The following is a 25147-nucleotide window of genomic DNA, read 5'->3' on the forward strand; positions in this document are numbered from 1 at the left end:
TGAGTTTGTAAAGGAGATTTCTTGTATCTCATATAAAATTCAGCAAGGCTTATTGCAAGGCTTAGCAATGAGGATCCTTACTCCTGTGTACGTGTGTATTTGGGAATAAAAATTGCAGTTCCTTGCACCATGACCCAGCTGGACAGGTGAGTTCTGGCTCTTGCAGGCTTTAGGAGCACATTTATAGCCCAGTGCAGGGTTCTCAGTGAGGTAAAATCTCATCCCTGTCAGCCTGACCAGTGAAACAAACAGGAATAGCTTATTCCCAGGTGAGAAACACTTTTCACACACACAAATAGTTTTGGACACAGATCTCCCAAATGTCCATTTCAGTAAGCAATGTGCGTTCTCTGTAGGGCTGATACTTGGGAAAAGAAACGAGTCAGCCCCTTTCAGGCATTTTTACACAATACATTTGAAATCTAAGATTCCATTCAGAAAGGTCTTTGAAATAAAGAGTGAACTGCTCTGCACCTGAGGAGCCACCAACTCACTGAGGAAAATTGTATCACTGAGTTCTGAAGTGGATTGGGCACAGATGGAAGGAAACACAGCAGTGAGATGTTTTCATCCTCTATGAATTTATCTCCCCACCATGTGGGAGGTTTTCAGGGGGTGGGAAGCACACAGAGCTGCCCCAGAAATAGGCAGGTGTCCCCAACACCACAGGAGTTTCCTGGAGCTGAGGGTACCTGAATTCCTCTTTCCAGCTGTTTGCAGCTGCAGCATCCAAGGGGAGGAATGCACAATCCCTTCTGCTCAGTTACAGCCACTTTGATGCACCTCTGTGCATGTCAAACTCCTTTTGGAAAGAGTAAATGCATTATTTAAACATAAACAGTGCCACTCACTCCTACAGAGCAAAATAAAGGTGAAAATATCCTTTGCACCCTTTCAAGTAAACTGGAATTGCTGCAGTGCTGTGTGAGTGCCTTGGGCAGCAGAGGTTCACACAGCATCCCCCAAGCTGCCACACAAGGCTGCCTTTTGTCTTGGCTTTGAGTCATCCATTGATTTCCAGCAGGGAATCAACCTCCTGAAACCACCCAGCAGAGCAAATTCTGTGTTCTGGGAGGTAGAGCTCAACCTGTGCAGGGGGAAAGCAAATAACTTGGATTGGGCAGTGGGACTGATGAGTGGGAAGGTGGAATTGATGTTCCTTAGGAACTGCCAGTCTGGGGACTGGGTCTGACAGAACAACACTCCAGGGAATTTCTGAGGTGGGTTCTGCCCTCTGAGGGTTTGTCCCAGCTGGTTTTGAGCACATAGAAGTTGTGGACTTAAAAATATTACAGAGAATCACAGAATAGAATCACAGACTGGTTTAGGCTGGAAGGGACCTTAAACACACCAACAGCTTCAAGAATGACAGAAAACAACATTCCCAATTGTATCATGCCTTAGACTACAACATTCTATGCTTATGTTTATTGACTATGTTTGTTTTTATTTAGAAAATAATTTGCTTGCTGTGTTTGACTGAGCCAAAAGAGAATTAATTTATCTTTTCTCTGTGTAGGAGCTGCTTTGATGGCATCTGGTCAATGTGCAGTGAGAAAGCTGCACTGACTGCTGCTCTTATTGTAAACAATTAATTTAGTAAATTTACTCAATTTTCTTTCCTAATAACTTTCCAGGCAACATTCTCTGTTTGTCCATTTTTTTCCTGGATTCTGTGCGTAATTTTAGTAAAAAGGGAATTCCCTAAACCTGTTTTGTTCGGCGCGTTTCACACTTACAGGTCCTGTAAACAAAGAGCTTTTCAAGACACAGAACCATTTGCTTTTTGGCGTGATCCATTTCCCTGCTCTCCAGAATTAAGGAATTATGGAATCCCAAAATGGTTTGTGTTGGAAGGGATCTTAAAGCTCATCCACCTTAAAGTGCCACCCCTGCCATGGCAGGGACACCTTCCACTGTCCCAGCTGCTCCAAGCCCCAGTGTCCAACCTGGCCTGGGACAATTCCAGGGATCCAGGGGCAGCCACAGCTTCTCTGGGCACCCTGTGCCAGGGCCTGCCCACCCTGCCAGGGTGGAACTCATCCAACCCTGCCCTCTGGCAGTGGAAACCATTCCCTGTGTCCTGTCCTCATCCCTTGTCCCCAGTCCCTGTCCAGCTCTCCTGGATCCCCTTCAGGCTCTGCAAGGAGCTCTGAGCTCTCCCTGGAGCCTTCTCCTGTCCAGGTGAGCACCCCCAGCTCTCTGAGCCTGGCTCCAGAGCAGAGGGACTCCAGCCCTGGGATGAGCTGACCTCGGTGCTCAGCAGGGAACGCTGCTCCTGTCCTGCTCTCAGAGCTCTGGAGCTCTGCAGGAAAAACTCCTGAGCTCAGACTGAGCTGAACCCATCCGTGCCACCCGTGGAACCAAACAGCTCCTGTGAGCCCAGCGTGGGTTTGTGAGAGCCCCTGTGTGCAGGCAGGGCTCTGGGGATGTCACCAGCCTGTGGTGACAGCTGGGATCAGGGCTGCTCCAGCCTGGCAGAGCACAGGCAGCTGTGAACACTCCATGCAGGGAATTCCATGTGGATAACGCGCCCCAAAGTGCTCCCGTGCCACCATTCAGTGCTGTCCACAGGCCTGCAAAATGTCATTTTATCTTCCTGACTCCTTCTCCCTGGCCTCATGAACTCTCCCTGATTCTCTCAATGAAGGCTTTGTCTTGGTCTTCAACATTCAGCACAAGGTTTTTGATGATCAGAATGAAAATGCTGAGTTTTATCCTCAGGCTGCCAGCACAGGAATATTGCTGACTGAGGATAGAGCTGAGAGATGGAAAGCACTTGGATAAAACCACTGGATTTTTCCTCTATGCATGTCCCATCAAGAAAGTTTTATAAATGTTATTTATCATGATTATTTATAACCTTTTTAAAGCTTATTCTGATATTCTGTGTTAGACTTCAGGATTTTTCAGTGTCCTTTTGGATGCTTGAAACAGTTGTACTGCATACAAAGTGCATTTAACTGCTCAACTCTGTCCTTGATAATTCAGAGAAACTCAGGGAAAGAAACGCTTACTCAAGGGGCTGGAGTGAATTTTCCTCTCAAATTTGTCTCGAAAGCATTTCCTAATAATAAGATAAATAACATGGGTGACTGTTTTCAGTCTACACTGATGTGCTCAGATGTTTAATTTCCTGTGAATATGGGCCCTAGAGATAATAAACACAGTGATAAGGGGCTGTCTTTTTATTATTATTATTATTTTAACTTTCTGCTGCACTATGGATTCAGTCTGGGGAGAAAAAAGAACCTTTTGATGATAAATAATTGAAATGAAAACTCACAAATTCACTAAAGCAAGGGTCACTGTAAGAAGAAATAAGGGCTGTCTAAGCCATGGTTATGTGTCTCTGATGTATTTTTATAAGATAAGGGAGCTATTTCTAGCAGAATACAAAGATTCTTTTCCATGGAGAAGAGGAGGGAAGCACTGGAGGCAGCAGAGGCATCCTTAGCACAGCAGGTGTCAGGATCCCTAAATGATGAGAACATGGGAATAGGTGGAAAAACAGTGTTTGAGCAGTGGTTGGCTGGAAGCAGAATATTGGATGGCTGAAATATGGGAGAAGAATCTCCAAAGAGGGAGTTCAGGGGACAAGAGGAGCTCTAGACATGAGGAAACTTCTCCTATTTCCCTATTATCTCCAACCTAATTGCAGGATGAATCATTTCTTCCATGCCTCTCTCCTGCCCAGATGTTACTGCAGATGGCAAAGCTTCTGCCAAAGAGAGCTTGGAAATGCAAACCAGGACTGTGAGCAGCCTGGTGTAACTTCCAGTGACACTGCAAAACAAATAAAAGAATGCTACATTTCTCTTTGCTTCCCACACCTTCTCTCCTCAGCTGGAGTTCAGGGTTCTCCAAAAGTGTTCTCACCCATCACCCCTCATAGTAGTGGAACAGGGAAAAAGAATCATCTGCACGACCGCAGATCTAGGAAATATTTTCTAAATTGTATCACAGTAGAACAAAAAGCTTCCTTGAGCTTTAGGGTCTAGGAGAAAGGAGGATATATATGGCATTAATTTTCTATTCTCTAATGGAAGCCATTGTCCGACTTTGCCACAGCCGTGGTTTTCTAATGGTTGGGAGTAATTTGCCCAGATTAATGCTCTCTGTTCAATCCATTTAATGTGACTTAATTTCATAACACTACAGGCTTTATCAGTAGTCAAAGTAACCCCTGCAAAACCCCAGCAGGCAAAATGCCTGTCGAGTTTAGCTGTTGAGGCTGGATGGTGCTGCTTGGTGAAAAATGAAGGAATTGTTTGGAGGGAAAGGACCATCAGAAAACCACTGGGTCTGCCTGAATTCTTTGTGTTTCATCAGACGTGTTCTTGGGTCACAGCTTGGCTTTATCTTCACTTTTATCACAATGTGGGGTTTGTGTCTGTGGCCCTTTGGGAGCTCTGTCAGACTCCCCCAAGCCTGCACAGACCATAAATCAGTGACCCAGCAAAAATCCCCACTTGCTCTTTATCCGGTTGAATTTGGGATATCACCTATTGCAAAAGCAAAGGCTCAGATATTTTCATTTCAGCCTCATCTTGAAAGCATCAGCTACACAGGATTATAAAAGCTGTTGTGTTGGGCGGGTTTTTCTTCCTGTGGCTGTTCTCAGCTTTGTCTCCCTAGCACATTTAGGAATATTCACTGTGATATCTTTTCTCCCTGAGATGTTGCAGCGTCCCAGTTCTGCCCCAGAACACCAGCAAGAGTTCTGTCACTCACTGTCCTGCCTTTGACACCCAACCTGCTCATTTTGAACCCTGAAGTAACCTTTGATTTGCTTTACTATTACCTCACATGGCATTCAAGACTGTTTTGGCCCCTTTTTTTTCCTGAGGCTCATCATAGGAAGTTCCATTCAATGCCTTAATTGAGGAGAGGGGGGTTTTGGAATTGTGAACATATTAAATGTGTTGTTAGCGTAAAAGACTTCTCAGAAATACCATTTTTTCAGCCAGGATCTACTAGTCTGCCTTGGTGCAGAATAAAAAATCCCCCCAAAAAATCACCCCCACTGTTAACAGCATTTCCAGGTTTTCACCCAATCTTTGTGGTTGCTGCTTAGGGCTGATGGCTTTGCCAGTTTCTGACTGAGGTACTGCTCTGATTGAGGGCCTGTGGTTTATGGTCACTGTAGGATCCACACCTCATAGTCAGCATTTTGGGGGGGGGGGTGCCAGAGTAAATGATGAACTCCTGGAAGACACAAATCTGGAACTCTAACCCCTAAGAAAGTTTTGCAATCATTGTCCCTCAGGGTTCATCTCCAGGGTTCAACTCTCTGTGCTCTGATTCAGGGGATGGTTTTCACAGTGGCATTCCACACACTCAAACTTCCCAGGAAATGTCTAAGTTGTAGGAAAAAGCCATGAGGAAATATATCCTCATGGGCAGAGAGTGATGGGATGATGAGGAATGGTTTTAAACTAAAGGAGCAGCCTAGGACAGAGGAAGGTGTCCCTGCCCATGGCAGGGGGTGGCACTGGATGGGTTTTAAGGTCTCTTTCCACCAGGATTCCCAGATTTCTGTGGTCCCATGCACTGCAGAGCCAGGTGAGAGTGGGAGCACAGACACACGAGCCTGGAATGGGGCAGGGCAGCACCTCAAGGGCTTGTAGTGGTTACTCACCCACAGAAAGCTTTGAAATTGTAAAAATTCAATTATTTTGAAGGAAAACTTGAGGAACTGGCATCTCAGGCCAGAAGACCCCTTCCTATCTCCCAGTATTGCCCTTCCTCCTTAGCAGCCACATTCCAATAATCCAACACACACTAGAGTTTATTTGACCCCCTTTAGGTCAGGAAGCACAAAGCACTCAAAACTCAACCTTGTTGGAGCTTGGGGTGAGCTTTTCCTTGGATAAGGGCTGTGGCAAACACCTTCCTCTTTGTGACCAGGATTTCTCTTGCCCACCCACCAAGAATGACCCAGCCACAAGGTGCTGGGCAAAGGGGAGGCTGAGACCACCCAGCAGTGGCTGCAGCAGCCTCAGGTCAGCCTGGGTGGTCCATTTGTTCCTCCCCAGCTTTCCTTCTGCCCTTTCTGACCCTTCCCAGTACAGACCAGTGCTGGACTGCTCTGAGCTGTCTCATCTGGGACAAACGTGGAAGGAGAGGGAAGGAAGGACCTCTGATGGAACATGAGGTGGATTTATATGGCTTTTTGGAGAGGGTGTGGATGCAGTGGGTTTGAGTTCACTCAGCCTAACCCACTGGTGATGATTTCCTTATGCTCATTATTTCTTAAGAAGAAAAGGATTTGTATTACAAGAAAACCCAAATGTTTATGGGAAATTTCTTAAGCACGAAAGATGGTGCAAGCAAGAAACATTAAAAAAAAACCCTACACCATGTAAAACATCAAAATCCTACCAACCTCAAATAAAATGCAAAGGAAGAGATGCAGAGCCTCCTCTACAACTGACAGCAAATTCAAAATGCATTGTCTGACACAGCCCTAGCATGTCCACAAGAACACTCATCTCTGCTAAAATATCTTTTTTATTTTCTGTTTAGACTGTGTGTTATTTAGACCTTACTTAATGAACTTCCTCTCTACACTAACTTGCGATTTTTATTGCAAAGATTTTCAACAAAATCTGAGCAGAACTGATGTCAAAGTAACCCTGTGAGATGGGCAGTGTGGTAGAAGAAATATTTATAGAGAATGAGTGGACAAATCCAAAGTCAGTGTAGTGTGACACAAATCCTCCAAGGTCTTCATTTCTTCCTCCACGACTTCATGTCAGCATCAAAAGGAAAACTGCTTTGTACTGACAACAAGAATCTCCTAATGCTGAGATGTGAGAACTTACTGTGCCTTGTCTCTTCAAGATAAAGGCTGGCTTCCACCTGGAAGCGTGTATTTTTAATTTAATTACATTTTTCAGACTGTATTTTTGATTTAATTAAAGAGGTTTCCACCTGGCACAGCTCGATCTGCACAGCCTTAGTGCCAATAGCCATTAAAAATGGAAAGGAGAGAATGAGGTGGGAGCTGCTTTAGGATGGAGCCAGGTGTGGGTGTCTTTAGGGTACCCTGGGAATGAGGTGCAGCCTGCAGAGAAGGAAACAGCTTTTGAGTGGGGACATGGGCAACACCTGCCACCTCACAGCCCCTGGGGTCCCTTCCTGCCCCCTGAGCTCTGGCATCCCTCAGTCACAGCCCCACTGCTGCTCTTGGAGACTTGGAATTCCCTCTTCCTTCGCCTCCTCACCCCTCGCAGCATCTCCCACTGGATCCCAGACTGGGTGTCCTGAGCCAGCGCTTGCTCCTGCCTTCCCACCTGTGATTCCTCGAAGGCATCTCCATACTCCGGGCCTCCTCTCTTGGAATTACTTAAAAACCACCCCAGGCTCTCCCCTCCTCTTCTGAATTCTCACTCAGGTCCATCTTTTCCTCTGCACAGCCCTGGGAGGGGGAGATGCTGCCCGGGGTATCCACAGGGCAGCTCCTTGGCCTCACAGATTTCTTCTCCCAGTTCATTTCTCCTCACCCTCTCTTCCTCCTTTTCCCTCTTTTCCCCTCTTCCCTTCCTCTCCCCACTTGATTTCTTACTTCTGTCCTTGTTCCCTTCTCTGTCTCACCCACATTTTTCCTGCCCATCCTTTTTTTTTTTACTCTCCCCTTCCCACTCACTCTTCCTCCCCATCTTAAAAATTCACCTTCCCTCATCCCATCACTCCTTTTCTTTCTGCCTCCCCTTTCCTCCCTTTTTGCTGCTCCTTCCTTTAAAAACCAACTCAGATTGAGGTCCAGCTAAATCCTGTCCCAAAACACCCGAGACATCCCCAAACCCCACCCCAGTGCCCCCGAAACAGCTCTGAGACAGCAAGGCCAGGTGGGGAAGGCAGATTTGTTGCTTTTGCAGGGAAAACCTCTGGGGACCAAGCTGGAAGAGAAGCAACGAGAGCAGAATTGATCGTTTCAGTGACATTTTCCCAAGGAAGTGTGGAAATGTAGAAGGGGCAGCAAACAGGAAAGGAAAGGGCAAGAAGTGTTTGAGAGGTGTGTGAGAGATGTCTGAGAGGTGGGGAAGTGTCCAGAGATGGAAAATCAGAGATCTTGGTCAAAAGTCACTGAGGATTTGGTGTAAAATCAGAGGGTTTGGTATAAAATCAGAGGTTTTGGTATAAAATATCAGAGTTTTTGAAGTAAAGTCAGAGTTTTTGGTATAAAATATCAGAGCTTTTGGTATAAAATATCAGTTTTTGGTGTAAAATCAGAGTTTTCGGTATAAAATATCAGAGGTTTTGGTGTAAAATCAGAATTTTTGGTATAAAATATCAGAGTTTTTGGTATAAAATATCAGAGCTTTTGGTATAAAATATCAGTTTTTGGTGTAAAATCAGAGTTTTTGGTATAAAATATCAGTTTTTGGTGTAAAATATCAGAGGTTTTGGTGTAAAATCAGAGTTTTCGGTATAAAATATCAGAGGTTTTGGTGTAAAATCAGAGTTTTTGGTATAAAATATCAGTTTTTGTTATAAAATATCAGAGTTTTTGGTATAAAATATCAGAGTTTTTGGCGCGTTTCAAGTGGAGCCCTCCCGGGCCCCGCGCGCCCTCCCGCGGCCGCAGCCGGTACTGCAGCACCCCCGCCCGCCGCACCTCGGAGCGCTCGGCCGGGCTCCGCCGTGTCCCGGCGGCAGGGGAGGGGACGCGGGACCGTCACGGCTGTTCCCCGGTGTCCCTCGCTGTCCCCGGTGTCCCTCGCTGTCCCCGGTGTCCCTCGCTGTCCCTCCTTGTCCCCCTGTCCCTCGGCGCCGCAGCTCTGCCTCCCCCTGGTGGTTGGCGGCGGTGCCGCAGCTCCGAGCGGCCGCTCTGATCCTTTTTCCCGATCTCGGCGTTTCTTTACTCTCGTTTGCCCTGATCTGCGCTATTTACGCTCACTGCACCTTGCTCACGCTCTTTACTTGGGTGTTTTAGGAGGAGCCAGCCCAGGTCCTGCTGCGCTGCTCACGGGCAGAGCTAGGGCACCGTGCTCACCGAAGGCAGGCTGGGTGTCCCCCGGTGTCCCCCGGTGTCCCAGCCGAGGGCAGAAGCGGGAGGAGCAGCGCTTCGCACCTCGCATTCCTCCCCTGGGATTAAAGGCGCTCTGCTGGGGAGAGGGGGAACGCCCCAAAGGGTTTTATTAGCGTCTGGACAAGGGGCAGATGAGAACGTTTTGCCAGGGTGCCCAAATCCGCTGGGTCTCGGATACACCCAAAGCCTCCCCCGTGCTGTGGGCCGTGGGGAGAGCGCTTGGGGACCCTCTCACGACGTCCCCACAGCCTTCAACCGAGCCAGGATGCCCCCAAAATGCCACAGTCTGAACAGCACCAGTTTCCTCTAAAAGCATGTTCCCACCAGGATGCCCCAGGAAATCCTGGGTAGAGGAATCAAACACACCTTGGAGACTCTCAGCTCTTAGAACAGTGATTTAAAAAGTGCTCTGCCTTCAGCAGGTCCCTGCCTCACTCCCCAAGGCTCCAGGAGCACTGAGAACAGGATTTGTCCGGGATTTGCCAGTCCCAGGGATGCTCTGACAACCTGGCTGGAAAAATCCCAGCTACCCAAACGCACTTGAGTGCCCTTGGAAATCTTACTCTTCTGCTTTTCCAGTTCTTTTGCAGAAAATCCCATATCTGGGAATTCAGCAGGGTTCCCTGGAAGCTGCTCTGGTGCTCGGTTACGCATTAAAAACTGCCAACAATTAATTTTGTGCTGAAGGGGAAAAAAAAAAACAAATACCAAAGAAATGCACGAATATGCGAAGTTCTCATTTCTATAATTAGAGACAAATCCTTAAGCAACCATTTAAGCACACACCACAGTCATGTGGAAATAAGACAGTTGTTCTTCACAAAATCAGTTTTGTGAGGAAATATAAGCAGAGCTTTATGAATTTTATTAAAGCACATCAACTGCAAATACAAACAAATAGCATAAATACTTCAGTACTCTAAAATGCAGGATAATAAATCAGAGAGGGCTGTTTGGCAGCAGCCAGAAGAGGAGTGTTAGTCCTCGTACCGGATACACTGTCTGGAAACTGGACACAGGAAAGCTGTCTCGTAGAGAGATTGCTACGTCCACAAAATACAGAGATTCGTAAAGGCTACAAAAGCACACTGAGATCAGAGCCCAACCATTCCTCAGCACTGCCAAGGCCACCGCTAACCCGTGTCCCCAAGTGCCACATCCACACGGTTTTTCAATCTCTCCAGGGATGAGGATTCCATCCTGGCTGCCAAACCCCTTCCGCGGAGAAATTTTCCCTAATATCCAACCTAAACCTCCCCTGGTGCCACCTGAGCCCGTTTCATTCTGTCACCTCCCTGGGCGCAGAGCTCTCCGTGCTTCTCCAGCAGCGGCCCCGGAGCTGAATTCAGCCGAATTCCTCCCCTTCCTGTTTGCCGCGTGGGTTTTGGTGTCTCCCGAGCAGCTTTTCCCTCGTGTCTGCCCCAGGACTGGACAAACACCCGAGGTTCCTCTGCCCTCTCTTTGCCCCAGGCCAGGCTGTGAGGGAGGCGATACAGGAGGTGACACTGAGGAGGTGACACGCGAGTTCCTACCGGGCTCCAGCTGTGACCGGGGCTGGAGGAACCCCCAGTGCGGCCAGCGGGAGTCCCGGTGTGGGTTGTGGGGGTGAGGCTCCCGCCCTGTCTAGGGATGGCTGATGATGGACGGGCCGGGGCCGGCGTGAGTCAAGGAGGTGGCGGAACGGTCCAACGGTGCCGGGCTGCCATTACAGTGCGGGAGAAGGGATGGAGGCAGGGTGGGACGGGCGCCGGGGACTCACCGGGAGCGGGGGGTAAGCCGGGAGCCGTGTCGAGGCCCGATCGCCCGGGGGAGTCCGGGCAGGGCGGCGGAGCCGAGCGGAGCCATGCGGGATCCATGCGGGGCTCGGCGGCACTTCCGGGTTCGGCGGACAGGACGGTGTCCCCGCAGGGTCAGAAAGCGGCGGAGCCTGGAGTCACGTGCTCATGTTTTCTTCCCTGCAGCATGCCGGGAACTGGAGTCTTTAGTCTCCAGCAGGCGGGGTTCGCGGTGCATGCCGGGAGATGTAGTTTAGCTGCGCGGGCAATGAACGCATGCGCACCGGAGCCCAGGCACGCTCTCGATGGCGCCGCCCAGCGAGCGCAGTGGGTGCTGCAGGCACTCCCCGATGCCTCAGCTTCGCCGGCGGCGCCATCTTGGCTCGGGGCGAGGGAGGTGACGGGGAAACCGCCCGGGAAAAACGCCCCGGAAAAGAGGTTAAAATCTGCTCTGGAGCCAGGCTGGGAATGTTCAGCCTGGAGAGGGGAAGGCTGCGTGGACACCTGAGAGCCTAAAGAGGCTCCAGGAGAGCTGGAGAGGGACTGGGGACAAGGATCTGGAATGACAGCACAAAGGGAATGGTTTCCCACTGCCAGAGGGCAGGGTTGGATGGGATAATGGGAAGGAATTCGTCCCTGGGAGGGTGGGCAGGACCTGGCACAGGTGACCCGGACAGCTGTGGCTGCCTCTGGATCCCTGGAAGTGTCCAAGGCCAGGTTGGACACTGGGGCTTGGAGCACCTGGGACAGTGAAAGGTGTCCCTACCATGGCAGGGGTGCAACAGGATGAGCTTTAAGGTCTCCACCCAAACCATTCTGGGATTAAAAAAAAATATATATATATAAACACTACTCTGATTACACACAGAATTTCCTTTTAAAAATTTATTTAATTTATCAATTTCTTACACATGGACAAACACCATTTGATGAGGTGTTGGCACTCTGGGGAGAGAAAGCAGCAACCAGTGGTCAGTCAGAGCAGGCTCCTGTCCACCCTGTGCCATCGTCCTCAGTGTCCAAGCTGTCCCCAACCCTTCCCATCCACCCTCTGTTTGGGAGGAGAGCGGGATGGCAGCACATGCATCACCTCCTCCATCCACCCACGGGAGATGAAGCCCCCTCCCCACAGCTCCCTGTGAGCTGCTGCCTCCCCCAGCCCATTCTCCCACCCCAGAGCCGAGTACCCACCGAGAGAGATGCGCCTTCTGAAGAAGAGCTGTCCCCGGATGATGTCCTCGTCCTGCTCAAAGGGGACATCCCCGCACACCATGTTGTAGAGCAGGACACCCAGGGACCAGATGGTGGCTGAGTGGCCGTGGTAGCGGTGGAAGCGGATCCACTCCGGGGGGCTGTACACCCGCGTTCCTGCGGGACACAGGAGCTCATTGGGTGGGTGCTGCTGCTCCAGACCCTTGCCTGGGCATCCCTGGGGATGCAGGAGCTGCCTGGGGCACATGGCAGGACCTGCTGCCTTCACCCCTGCCCCTGGGTCTTGTTTACAAACTCTGGGGTGTGAAATGAAGCTCACAGTGCTGGAAAAGGGCAACGCAGCCCTGGCGAAGGCCTGGACTTTGCATGCAAGGAAAAAACCCACCCACGGGTGGGGAAAAACCTCTGTTTATCCTCCCCTTCACTGGCCAAAAAACCCAATCATGTGGCAGGGCAAACAAGGGGAGAGGAGCAGCCTGCAAATGCAACCAGACAGAGCCCAGGTTCTGAAGCCGCCTCTGCTGCCCCTTCAAGGGTGTTTTTGTCACACTGGCTCCAAGTCCGGCCCCCACCAGAGGCAGTGTAGGTGACGGAGGCTGTCAGCCGAGCCAGGAGCTCCTGTTTCACAACATCCATCTCTTGGCAAGCAGCAACTTGGCAGTGGATGAAGAATTAATCCCAACATCCCCAGCCAAAGGGGAACCTCCAGAGCGTGGTGGCCTCACCTGCACTTTGGGTCTAGAGGAATGTGCCACGACTGAATTTAACCACAGAATTATTTAGGCTGGAAAAGACCTCTGAGATCATCCAGTCCAACCTTTTGACTATTCCCTGCCTCAACAGCTAGACCGGAGCAATGGGTCCAGTCCTTTCTTGAACACAAATGTCCCCTTGCCCATGGCCAGGTCGACCAAACCCTAGGGGAGAAGAAGCCTTTCAGTACACGGGAGGGCTGGAAGCACTTAAAAAAGAGGAAGGAATATTCAAGATGAGGGGGTTTTTTGCAAACCCGCTCGTTTGGGGAGGCTGGGACTGACAGCAGAGGGCGGCACGGGTTCGTCACGGCGCCTCAGCGCCGGCACCTGCCGGCTTTTCCCGAGCCAGAGCTTTTTGCTCTTTCCATCACCCGCTCCCAGGGTACAGGGAGATATTCCGGGGGACAGGGCGAGACCTGGCTCTCTGACAACAAGCACAGCATCTCCAGAAGCTTTCGATTCTGAACGAGAATGAAACTTGAGACAGAAGAATCGGTTCCTTTTCCCATCCCGAAGCTGAAGCGGAGAAAGGAAACTTCAGAGCTGGCAAAAATAGCACATTTGAGGGTACCCAGCTGCAGGGAGAGCACTGCCCTCCTGGTCAGTGTTGGACTAGCGAAGATTCCAGGAAGGAGCTGGGTGGAGACGCCCCTCCTTCCACCCGGAGTTCAAAACCCCTGGGATATTTATCACATATAACACATCCAACAATGTTATCGCAAATCCCCTCATCCCGTAACGCGGCTGCAAACTCTGGGAAATGGGACACATCCCCCGCGGGCGCGGGGGCTGAGCACGGACTGACCCCCGTCCGTCTGTCCGAGGGTCACTTCTAGCCTCTGTGAATCCCTGCAGAGCCCCTTTGGGTCCTGCCGTCCCCTCCTCGCAGGCAGGCTGGGCTGGCTTTGCTGTTCCTCCCCTGCCTGAGGAGGGATCCTTCCCGGAGTTTCCCCTCCCGCTTCTCCATGGCAATTCACACATCATCTTCTCCTGCTTCACGTATTGCCTTTATCAGGGGTTTGTTTGGAAACACCCTGCTAGAGCAACCGAGGAGTGACCCTTCCGCCCTGGCGAGGATGGGGTCTCATTGTCTGCTCTGCCCACATCCTGCTCAGCTCCCCAAAAACGAGAAGACCCACCCGGAGGGTGAAATCCAAGTGCTCGGCATTCACAATTGCACCTTGATTACGTCAGGCGCTGGTTAACGAGGAGCCAAACTGGGCCAAATGGAGCCAGATCTGTGTGCTTTGGGAGGGATCTGCGCACACCTGGGCACGTGTGTGCTCCCTTGCGAGTGTGGGCACCCATCCTACAGGGAGCAATCTACTCCACGGGGTAGCCTGGCACCGAGCCTGGGGCTGCCACGGCGCATCCGTGCTGCACGCTTGGCAGAGCAAAGCTGGATTCCCTTGGGGCTGCTGCTGATGCTGAGGGCCCCAGCCCTGCCCGCCCATTTCAGGGAGAGATATAGAGAATTTTGGGTGACCTACATTGACATTTTGCCGCTTCTGTTTCTCTCACAGCTTTCTCGGGGGTGAGATCTCCTTCCCGACACCCGCTTGCCCCTCGTAATAACACACATGACTCTGTGGTGTTAGAGGACCACTGAAGTGGCTGTTGCAGTTTGTAACAGGAACTGTTGTTTCATTTTTGGGGTTGCTTAACCCACTCCTAACTGTAATAAACCCAGTGAGTAAGGACACAAAAATATTACCCTGGAGGTAGGGGACCAAAAGCTTGGAAAGAGATGAAAGAAACACTCCCATTACAGCTTTCAAAATATGTTTCTGTAGCTGAAGCTGCTAAAATTGACTCAACTTTACACACTGGAAAGATTTTGCGGTTGGTTTGTTTTTGTTTTGTTTTTTTTATGGTGAATAGTGTTTTTTTCCTCTTTAAAACCCCCACCAACTCACAGACTGAGTGAGGTAGTTTCGATGTGTCATGGAGGCAGGGTTAGTGGAGATCTGCTCTTGGAACAGTCACTGTAAACCCCAGAACATGGGACTTTAGTCTTGAGTGGGGCTCCAGGTGGCTGAAACCAGCACCTGGCCCCCACCCCGTTGTCCCAGCAGAAAGGGGGGTGTCGCAGGAGGCCTGGCAAGGGACAAGTTTCACCCTGGTTTCACACTGACAGGGGCAGGGCTTTGCTCTTGGCTCCTGCAGCATTCAATCCCCTGCCCAGGGCACATGGGGACATCGGGGGATTAAAAGCTGGGAGCTCCTGCAGCAAATCTCAGCCTGAGGAAAGAGGGAAGGGGAAAGCAGGTGAGCCCAGGCTCCACCACAAAAGATCCCCAGCGAATTGGGTCACTGTGCCTCAGTTTCCCCACATGGAGATGATGCTATTGCCACGCAGGCTGCTGGCAAAGCGCTCAGAGACTGATCTCCACAAGGGTTCATTCCCGGGGAGCTGGAGCCGTGGGACACATGGTTTGCTGATAATTCACCCGGACCTAAGGCAGGAGTCCAAAATAGCTCCTGTGACTCACTGTGCCAAGAAGGCCAAAGGGTTTGAGGCAGTGCCTCGAGGGCAGATGGATGTTTTCCTCAGGACAGGGAGGTGGTGGGGTGCCACCTCTGACTTTCTGGCTCTTCAGGTCCCTGCGGTGAGCCCAGGCCCTAGTCCCCAGGTGCCTTTTCTCCTTGATGCTCTTCTACTTTTCTCCAGCCATGGCAGAAGTTTGCTCATCTCCCATTCCCAGAAAGGGATGTGTAGAACATAAATTTCCCTTTTGCTGTGGCTCTGGACTCCCCTGGCTGGTCCTTTCTGTATCAGCAAGCACCTTAGCTGGGGATGGAGTACAGAAAGGCACAGGTGTGATGGGTGCTGGCCCTTTCAAAGACCTCAGTCATCCATGGGATTCCAGTGCTCCTAAAGCTGGAGTTCCAACCACCTGAAACCTCCTCCTGGACCTGCTTCATTGTTTGTTTGTTCTTTTTTCAAATTTCTGCATTGTGGGTGCTTTGCCTGCCGATACAGGGGAGCAAGAAAAATTTGTGAAAGGGAGGTAGGAGAGCAGTGCTACCTCTGGGTCACCTCCAATGGATAACTCCTGTGTTTTCATCTTCTCCTGTCATATCTGATGGTCCCAAAGTACAGGAAATATCCCCTCAGTGAGGAAAAACGAGGGGTGGAAAAGGGCTCTATTTACCCCAGGTCCTGAGTTTGGCAGTGATGAGCAGCCTGAAGGGCAGAACAGGCAACTGATGCTGTAATTGCCCATCTTTGGTCTCCCATGATCTTTTCCTTGTGGCAGACACCTGGGACATGAATCTGGTGGCTCTAATCCTCGTGAAGGTGTTACTGCTCAGGAAGGCTGGTGCTCAGGGAATCAAACATGCACCGATCCTTTTCCAGAGAAGCTTGGGACACAAATCTGGTGGGAGCTAGACGTGTGTGTGTATTACTGCTCAGGAACGTTGGTGTGCTGGGGATCAAACACACACCAATCCAGCACTTGGACAGGACAGTCCCCTGTGTCAGCGGGATCTTGCTGGGGACACGCCAGCTCTGTAGCACAAGCCAGGGGGTGGCAAAATCACCAGCCACAGGCGGAAGCCAAGGGATTATCAGCAACCAGCTTCGCATGGGACCTGCTCAGTCTTTCTGCTCAGTTTTCTAAGAAACACCGCAACAGTCGTGAGCGCTTACGGGAAGGGTGGGCCGGGCACAGCCCAAAGCCAGGCTGTGATAGTGTTTCGGTGCTGCCAGGGGGCACAGTGGCCACACGAGGGGCTCAGGGGCTCCGTGGGGTAGCAGGAGGTGTGATGGGGATGTTTGTGTAAGGTGTAAGAGCAGCCAGGAAGCTGCTCTTAAGGGAGAGAGAGAGAGAGAGAGAGAGAGAGAGAGAGAGAGAGAGAGAGAGAGGAGGGTAGATCCAAACCACATCTCAAAATAGGCCCAACTTTGACGGTGTTTGGAGCGGCACTTCCTGCTTCAAGCAGCTCTAAAGAGATGAAAGATGCAGCTGAAATATAAAAAATCACAAAACACCAAGAAAAAAATAGAAAAAAGCAAAACAAACAAACCAACTTAACACTTTATACACCAAGGCAGAGACACTCCATGAGGTTGGGATGTGGCTCCAGGACCCCCCATTCCCTCCTAGCAGCCCCATGGCTTGGAAAGCAGGACAGAAGAGCACAGGGTCAGCTGGGAAAGGGGACTGTTCAATGGATATGGGGATATTAAAGAAAAAGGCCTGGAACAAACCAACGAAAGGAGGGTCCTGTTTGTGTCAGATCTGGCCTGGTGATTTGCAAAGTCACCTCTAGAACGGGAAAGCTGTCCCTTCCCTGGGGCAGGCACAGCCCTGTGCACGCAGCAGCAGATGCAAGCTACACCAGGAGGTCTTGCAGAAACAGGGCTCCAAAATTCAACACATGTAAACTAATTAAAAAAAAAAAAAAAAAAAACCACAACCCAAACCAAGATAAGAAAACACACAAACAAACATCCCTGAAGTGCCGCAGAGCTGGAAATGGGGTTTGACAGTTTGGAGGGTAAAAAACTCCACCGCTGCTGACTGATAGCGACCGACTTCTCGTAATCCGAAGATCAGCTTCCTCTGCTCCTCTGCGTTGGCCAAGCTGGAGGTGGGGACAGCCTGCTGGCAGCTTCCTGCACCCACCAGCCCCCGGCATGCAACACCCAACGGAGCCGGAGCAACAGGATCTGCTTACCAAAATTGAATTTGGCTGACAACATCCGGCGTTTCGTAAGGTCGCTTTGATGTTTGTTTACTCGCCAGCTCCAGCACATGCTCTGCACCAGCCTGCAGATGAATGGGAACGAAAAGGGCTCAGCACCTCTTTGATCTCTCTCAGGAGAGCTGCCAGGAGCAGTCAGCTCTGGAAACACCCCGTGGAGGGATGGATCCGGCTGTCCCCGTGGTGCTTTTGACTGGCTGGTCCTGGCTCATGCTGGGATGGGATCTTTGGAGTCAAGTCTGGCTGGAGACAAGGTCCCTGGAGCAGCCACGGTGTGGTCACCAGTACCCCACAACTCACAGCATATCATCCTGCCCCACAACAGAGAAATGTCTCCATCACATCACGTTTTTTGTTTTTATTTAAAACCGCATAAAAAAAATAAGATTTCTCAATTCCCCTGTACAATATCAACTATTAACAAAACCCGCAGACTACACACTTGGCTACAGGTACAGACTGGACAGTGTGGACAGCCCGGGCCAGCTCCCCCCTCCCCAGCCCCAAACAAGACACCTGTGGAGAAAATCCAAATTCATCTGCAAACTGAGATCTGCAGGTGGCAAGGAAAGAACAGCACCCAGAACTATGTACACAGACAGCTGGGGAGAAGCAGCCACCCCACACCTCCACCAGACATGCAACAGAAACACGACGGGCCCGGGGATGGACACTGGACAGAAACAGGAGGAAGAGCTGAATGGAAAACTGGGGGATCAGCAGCTGTAGAAGCAAGGCATGGGCTGGAAACCCACATGAATTATAAATAAATAAATATGTTATCCTAGCAGCTAGAACTCTTCCTAGCGGCTAGAACGCTTCCTTTGAAAAAACAAATTAACAACAAATTCATGAAAATAAATTAAAAACAAAAACTGGAAATGAGGGAAAAAAAGGGCAAAATGTTATCACTATTCACAACTGTACATCAAGCTTTCCTCCTGTAGAACTATGTACACATTTACAGCTGTTGGTTTGCATTGTTTGTGCATTCGTGAGGGCACAGAGAAGCAAAGAACCCCAGAAAACCCATGTGGGATGGAGGCACAGGAGGCGAGGCATAACCCACTTGGTTCCCAAGCATCTTCTGACCCAGTTCCTTTTTGAAAAGGAAAAAGGAACTATAGGCCTAGGCGAGTCTCAGAAAAGCAGCACTGTAGGAAAAGAGAAGTCTTTCCTCCAGCACAGCTCAGATCAAACAGAAGGCACACGAGCACAGGGACAGCGAGAAGGAACAGCCACTTGGCCACAGGCCCTGCCCTCCTCAATTTTCCCCCATTGAAGCTTTTCTTGCAATCAGGTCTCCAATCCTCTCATCATCCAATTCAGCAGGTCAAGATGACACCTGAGAGCCTCCAAAACCAAGTCCAAAAAATATTACTGGTAAAATCTCAGAAGAGACAAGGTCATTCAGATGGAGTCCAGGACAGCTGGCTTGGATGGTGGCTACCAGAACTTGGAAGAGCAGGTCCCCAGCCCAGCTCCAGGACAAGATACGCACATTCCCATCTGGGGATCCTTGCTCAGTGCTATGGTCAAGATGAAAAAGTCTGGTTTTCTTTGCTTCTTATGACCAGGAGCTCCATGGAGCTGTTACTTATCAGGCTCCTGGATCAAACTGTGCAGGTGGATCTCAGTTGGTTCCAGGTGAATGTCCTGCAGCCAAGAATGGTTGAAAATGTCTTCCAACGATGGTCTGTCCGAGGGGCGCATGGACAAACACCATTTGATGAGGTGTTGGCACTCTGGGGAGAGAAAGCAGCAACCAGTGGTCAGTCAGAGCAGGCTCCTGTCCACCCTGTGCCATCGTCCTCAGTGTCCAAGCTGTCCCCAACCCTTCCCATCCACCCTCTGTTTGGGAGGAGAGCGGGATGGCAGCACATGCATCACCTCCTCCATCCACCCACGGGAGATGAAGCCCCCTCCCCACAGCTCCCTGTGAGCTGCTGCCTCCCCCAGCCCATTCTCCCACCCCAGAGCCGAGTACCCACCGAGAGAGATGCGCCTTCTGAAGAAGAGCTGTCCCCGGATGATGTCCTCGTCCTGCTCGAAGGGGACATCCCCACACACCATGTTGTAGAGCAGGACACCCAGGGACCAGATGGTGGCTGAGTGGCCGTGGTAGCGGTGGAAGCGGATCCACTCCGGGGGGCTGTACACCCGCGTTCCTGCGGGACACAGGAGCTCATCAAGCCCTCGCCCGAGCATCCCTGGGCGCCCTGCGTGACCCGCCCGCCTTCCCGCCAGCACGTGACTCTTGTTTACAAACTTTGGGTTGTAAAAGGAAAGCGCCGGTGCCAGAAGAGGGCAGCAGGGCCCGGGGAAGGCCCGGCCGTTACATGCGAGGAAAAAAAACCCACCCACGGGTGAGGGAAAAACCACGCCTTGCCCCCCCCCCCGCAGTGGCAAAAGAAAATTAAAATCATAAACCGTTGCAAACAAGGGGAGAGGAGCAGTCCCAGCCCTTCCCGCACCTGCAAACCAAACCAGCCGGTGCTCGTGTTTTGCAAATCCCCCTTTACTCTCCCCCTCCGCGGGGTGTTTTTGTCACGCTGGCTTCCCCCGCCCCAGCCCGAGCCAGTGTAGGTGACGGAGGCTGTCAGCAGGGCCGGGAGCCGGCTCCCGTTTCACAACATCCTCCCCGTGCCAAACAGCAACTTGGCAGCGGCTGCAGAATTCATGCGGCCCCCCCTTCCCCAGCACGGGGAAACCTCCGGAGCCCGGCCCGGCCGCGCAATGCCCGGCACCGGGAGTGTCACCCGGCTGCGGGCTCACCGTCAAATTGCGTGTACAGCGTGTCCTTCAGGAAGGTGCCGGAGCCGAAGTCGATGAGCTTGAGCTCGCCCGTGCCCAGGTCCAGCAGGATGTTCTCGTCCTTGATGTCGCGGTGCAGGACGCCGCAGTTGTTGCAGTGCCGCACGGCCTCCAGCACCTGGCGGAACAGCCCCCGCGCCATCTCCTCCGGCAGGAACCCCCGCTCCGTGATGAAGTCGAAGAGGTCCTGCGACGGCTCCGGACGCTCCATCACCACCACGAAGCTGTCCGGGAGCTCGAACCAGTCCAGGAGCTGGATGACGCCGTGGAAGCCGGAGCCCACTTTGTTCAGAAGCACGATCTCCAGAGGCACACGGCTACCGCTGGGCTGCGGGGCGACCACGCTGCCATCAGCGGGGCTGAGCTACCCTCGCCCGCGGCAAGCTCTGCCGTCGCCTTGCCTGCACCCACCGGTCCTGGGCATCCCCCCGCCCGGAGGATGCTCCGGTGTCTCCCTGCCCGCTCCCACCGGTTCTGCGCATCCCGGCGTCTCCCTGCCCGCGGCCATCGGCGCTAGGCATTCCCCAGCCCGGGATGCTCCGCGTCCCCCGGTGACCCCACACCCGCTCCCCCCGGCGCTGTCCCGGTTTCCACCCTCCCGCGTCTCGACTCATCCCCGCCCGTCACGCCCCGGCTTCTCCCGCTGGCCCCGCTCACTCACCAGCTCGCCCCACTGCGAGATGCGGTCCCGAGCCACGCGTTTAATCGCCACCTGCGAGCCAAAGGGAACGGCGCGATGAGCTCGGCGGCGGGATGAGCTCGGCGCCCGCCCCGCCGAGCCCCCTCCTCCTCCGCCCGCCGCCGGCCCCGCCACTTACCGGGGCGCCGTCCGAGAGGCGGATCCCCGAGTAAACGCTGCCGAAGCCGCCGCTCCCCAGCAACGGGCCCACCCGGTACAGCTGCTCCAGCGGCTCCTTCTCCTTCCCTGCGGACGAGACCCGCCCGTCAGCGCTCCGCCCGTTGCCCCGGCCGGCTCCGAGCCGATTCGGGCACTCCGGGGCCGGGCGTCCCTGACCTGGCTGTAGCTTGGCGGGGTGCAGCTCCCCGGCGGTCCCGGAGCGGAGATGCGCCAGCGAGGTGATTTTGGAGAGCAGCATCCCGGTGGCGGCACCTGCGGCTGGGAGCGGGGCCGGGCTGGGAGCCGGGCAGGGCAGGGCCGGGCTGGGAGCCGGGCAGGGCAGGGAGCCGGGCCGGGCTCTGAGGGCGGCGGGAGCGGGCGGGGTGCGGGCGCGAGCGGCCGCTCCGCGCGAGGCCCGGCCGCGTGTGGCGCGCGGCCCCTGTCGGCCCCGCGAGCCGCAGGGCCCGGGGGCGGGACCGGGCTGCCCGGGGGCGGGGCTATGCCGCGTAGCCCCGCCCTCCTCGCCCGGCCGCCAATGGGGAGCGGGCGCGGCGGCGCGCGCGGGCGCCGCCGCCCGGCCGGCCCCGCCCCCGGCCCCGCGCGGGGCCGCTCCTTGGCGCTCTGCTTTTCCCGGGAATCGCGGCTTCCCCGCGTGCTCGGCGTCCCCCGCTCTCACCCCGCCGTTGCTTCATCACGGGCCAACCGGTGCACTTTTCCCCTTTCCAGTAAAAGTGGCCATGTGGCCGTTCCAGCTGGGGACTCTTGACTAACGTCCCCTATTTTTTAGGATTCCTCCACCCCTCCCGCGTCTTCTTTTTTTTCCGCAGAAGTCGCTGGCTGAGCTGCCTCCCCGAGTTCCAGAGATAAGATAAATAATTTACTGGATGGAGATCTCTGATTACTCACTCTATTAGCATTTGGAGCAAGGAGCTCCAGCCACTGGGAGCTGAATTATTCCAGACAAAGCCCATCTGGGCTGCTGCTCCTAAGCAAGAGCGAGGAGTTCCTGGCATCCCATACATACTTGTGGGATGAATTGCTTGAAATCGAATGGGTTTTACTGGAAATGCTGGTGAGATTCTATCCCCTTTAGTGTTAAGAAAAAGGATTAAATGCAACCAAGATGCACCCCCCCCCCCCAACTGGGGTTTGGATCTGCAGCCCAGCCCTTGCACCGGCCGGGAAGGACTCACCACCATCGCTGCCGCTTTTAGATTTACCCAGAACGTGACACATCCTCTTTCAGGGCCTGAGAAAACCAAAAACTGGAAAATCTACCTTCCGTTTTACCCATAAAGTGACATTTTTATTTAGGGAAAAGTGTGAGAATCTGACGCAGCGCCTCCATTCCTCTTTGTTTAACATATATAATTGTTAAAAATATCTATTTTAATATATTGTTGTTGCAATTCGAAGTGATGCAAGCTGAGAGTGGGGCAGAGGGGCAGGCAGCGCCTTTCTCCCGCCGTATTCCCACCCGGCGCCTGGGCACGTTTGGGACAACTGGTTCTGCCAGTCGATGCTCAGCCGTGGGATGAGGTGACTTAGCATTTGGCCCCGAACTCATTATCAAATTCTTTGCCAGGATGATGAAAGGCACCGAAGGGGCTGCCCTGGAAACCTGTTGACAAACAGAGCTCGTCCGGAGCGGCCGGGCTTTCCCGGGGGCTGCCTGTCCCTGACTCCTCGGGAGAAGCAGCTCTGCCCGAACCTGCTCATTAGCGTCGGAGGGAGGGAGCAGCGTGTCTTGCAACCGGGATGATCTGGGGCCAAATCATCCTCGTGCGTAAACCTGCCCAGCTGCTCGTTTACCCCGGCACTGAGTCAGCCGCCGTCTCTTCCTGCTGGCACGCAGGGCTTGGGTCCCCGCTGGACTGGGGGAACCCCCTCTCTGGAGGTGAGGGGAGCTCACTGCTCCATGCCCTGGCCGCGTGGAGCTGGGAGGCAGCCACGCTTCCCGGCCGTACCCGTCTCTTTTCAGATTCACCCACCCAGATGCATTCCTGTTCCCAAAATGACCCCAAACCAGGGCTAGGAGTCACCTTTTCCTCTCAGCCCGTTCCAAATACTCACCTTTCCCCTACCAGCCCGTGCGAGGCCATCGGGATGTGTCAGGCATTCAAACTAAAATGAAACCAACCCCATCCTGTTGCTCTCACCCACTTTGCCCTCATCCCTAGGGATCACTTCTTTCCCCGATCCTCTACACCCGGGATGAAAGCCGCCGAGGATGGCTGCAGGAGAGCAGCCCAATCCACAGCTACACCTTGCCCTTGCATGGACGCAGGGATGTCCTGCGGGTCCTGCCCTGGCCAGCGCTGCCCCTATCCATCCCTGGAGCCGCCCCAGTTCTTGCCGTGAGCCCTCGGGGAACAGTTTGCAGCCCGGAGGAGGCTCCGCAGGGCTTGCAAGGAGGAAAAACCCAACCAGGACCATGCCCGAGGAGAAACAGGACCCTGGGGTGGCATATGGAGCTGATGGCAGGTCTGGGGGAGAGGAGCTCCCAGCAGACATCAAAAGATCAGTTCTGAGCCCTGCAAACAATCCCGGCAGCTTTCAGGCTCTTCAGTGGCATTCCAGTCTAACCGGGGCTGCCTTGCATGATAATCAGGCTTAATTACTGCTTTATCGCTTGATTGCTGTGCTGGGCCCTTGGAGCTGTAGTGTTGCTTTCGCAGTTTACTTTTTGTATTTCCTCCCCCTCGCCTTCCCCGCCAGCACAATTAGCAAATAGGTGAAAACGGGGAGGGCCAGGGCGATACCCAGCGGGGAGAGAGAGGCGAGTTGCTCCCCAGGAACGCCCGGGGTGAGGGGTTATAATCCAGGATTGCACTGATGTCCTGGAAGAAAACAGCAAGGTCAATGCCACGCCAGGAGCGCGGCCCCGTGTCCGCCCCAGAGCATCCCCCGGCGGAGGGGACGTGGCTGGGGCAGGGAGGGGAGGATGCGGGGCCATTAACGCCGTGACACACAAGGGCTGTGGTTTTCCACCGGCAGCTTTGAGTCACTGCGTGACCTTGGCTGAGTCTGCCCGTGGCTCCCTCGGCTCGGGTTCGGTCGCCCGCGGAACCGGCTTTGCCCCAGGGCGTGGGGCAAAGCACGGCACCGACCTGCGGATCCCCGGGGGAAGCCCGAAACCTTCTTCATCTCTTCGCGATGCTCTGACGGGCACCCCGCTCTCTCCACGTCCCCTGATACAACCTGGAAAAAAGGGTTTTGAGGCATCCCAGCAATACCTACTGTCCCATGAGGAGGGCATGAAGCCCTTTGCCCACCCAGGGCTTGTCCTAGCCTGGCGGTGGGAGCCCGGAGAGGCGAGAGGTGAGGAGAGTCGGGAAGTGAGGATGCTCCCACCTACACGCAGTGAGCAATTCCTGGTGGCATCGGCCGGGAAGCGGGCGCTGCCCTGGCCCCGGGAGTGCTGGGACACCCCCAGCGTGTCATCACCTGCTCCAAGTCACCCCTACAGCCACAATAAGGTGCTCTGGGGTCTCACATCACATTTGGAAATGTAATAAAATGTGTGTGCGTTCCTCAGTGTCTTGGCAGTGCAGGTGAGGGACATCCCTGCAGGATGAGATCGATCCCGGGGTACACGGTGTCCCCCCAGGACAGAGGAGGGCTGGGATCCCGTGAATTTGGATCATGAATGTTGGGAGCCAGTGCAGCCGCACTGCGCCGGCTGGGTGCTGCTCTCCCTCCTCTCCTCATCCTCAGGGTCCCCCCAGACCCAGCGGTGACAGCTTGGGAACCACACGCCACATCCTGGGGCTGGAATCACCCGAGCACAGGGAGGAGAAAGGTCCTGGCTGGAGTGCTGCAGCTCCCCAAAACCTCTCTCAGCCAGCACCCAGTCCCAGGACTTGGGGTGCCAATTCCCACCGGCTTAGGAGAGTGATGGGACCTGAGAGCAGGGCAGGAGATGCTGGGACTCATCCTGCTCCCCGGCGGGAGTGGAAATCTGTGGGGATTTCTTCTCAATAATTATATATATTTTTTTTTG

General features: G+C 53.3%; 3 protein-coding genes across 4 annotated transcripts; 1 reads left to right on the forward strand and 2 right to left on the reverse strand.

Annotated features, from left to right (window-relative positions):
* Window positions 1-11689: 11689 nt before the first annotated feature.
* LOC134054178 (serine/threonine-protein kinase pim-3-like) lies at window positions 11690-17708 on the reverse strand. The gene is made up of 3 exons (XM_062509694.1): window positions 17466-17708; window positions 12004-12180; window positions 11690-11757 (listed from the first exon to the last, which is right to left on the reverse strand). Exons 1-3 carry the CDS (start codon window positions 17542-17544, stop codon window positions 11702-11704), a joined length of 312 nt encoding a protein of 103 aa, XP_062365678.1. The 5' UTR covers window positions 17545-17708; the 3' UTR covers window positions 11690-11701.
* A 127-nt stretch (window positions 17709-17835) lies between these two features.
* Window positions 17836-21541, reverse strand: PIM1 (Pim-1 proto-oncogene, serine/threonine kinase). 2 transcript variants are annotated; one of them, XM_062509692.1, is made up of 6 exons: window positions 21322-21538; window positions 21125-21231; window positions 20968-21018; window positions 20268-20634; window positions 19484-19660; window positions 17836-19237 (listed from the first exon to the last, which is right to left on the reverse strand). In XM_062509692.1, exons 1-6 carry the CDS (start codon window positions 21401-21403, stop codon window positions 19086-19088), a joined length of 936 nt encoding a protein of 311 aa, XP_062365676.1. In that variant the 5' UTR covers window positions 21404-21538; the 3' UTR covers window positions 17836-19085. The 2 variants fall into 2 exon arrangements, with proteins under 2 accessions (XP_062365676.1, XP_062365675.1); XM_062509691.1 differs by having other exon boundaries at window positions 21125-21541.
* Window positions 21253-24668, forward strand: LOC134054177 (uncharacterized). Its single transcript, XM_062509693.1, has 3 exons — window positions 21253-21383; window positions 21972-23041; window positions 24142-24668. The coding sequence occupies exons 2-3, from the start codon at window positions 22903-22905 to the stop codon at window positions 24657-24659; spliced, it is 657 nt and encodes a 218-aa protein (XP_062365677.1). The 5' UTR covers window positions 21253-21383; window positions 21972-22902; the 3' UTR covers window positions 24660-24668.
* Window positions 24669-25147: the final 479 nt, after the last annotated feature.

The sequence above is a fragment of the Cinclus cinclus genome, chromosome 27 (genome assembly GCF_963662255.1).
Source record: "Cinclus cinclus chromosome 27, bCinCin1.1, whole genome shotgun sequence".
Lineage (NCBI taxonomy): Eukaryota > Metazoa > Chordata > Aves > Passeriformes > Cinclidae > Cinclus > Cinclus cinclus.

Bases quoted from the DNA above. Each gene is read 5' to 3' on its own strand.
- LOC134054177 (XM_062509693.1), top strand. From the start codon at position 22,903: ATGATCTGGGGCCAAATCATCCTCGTGCGTAAACCTGCCCAGCTGCTC. The intron at 23,042-24,141 runs GTGAGGGGAGCT...TTCCACCGGCAG, and splicing joins GGGGAACCCCCTCTCTGGAG to CTTTGAGTCACTGCGTGACC.
- LOC134054178 (XM_062509694.1), bottom strand. From the start codon at position 17,544: ATGTGCTGGAGCTGGCGAGTAAACAAACATCAAAGCGACCTTACGAAA. The intron at 12,181-17,465 runs GTAAGCAGATCC...TGTGTCCCGCAG, and splicing joins GTCAGCCAAATTCAATTTTG to GAACGCGGGTGTACAGCCCC. The intron at 11,758-12,003 runs GTGGGTACTCGG...TTCTCTCCCCAG, and splicing joins CAGAAGGCGCATCTCTCTCG to AGTGCCAACACCTCATCAAA.
- PIM1 (XM_062509691.1), bottom strand. From the start codon at position 21,403: ATGCTGCTCTCCAAAATCACCTCGCTGGCGCATCTCCGCTCCGGGACC. The intron at 20,635-20,967 runs GTGAGTGAGCGG...GTCGCCCCGCAG, and splicing joins TCTCGCAGTGGGGCGAGCTG to CCCAGCGGTAGCCGTGTGCC. The intron at 19,238-19,483 runs GTGGGTACTCGG...TTCTCTCCCCAG, and splicing joins CAGAAGGCGCATCTCTCTCG to AGTGCCAACACCTCATCAAA.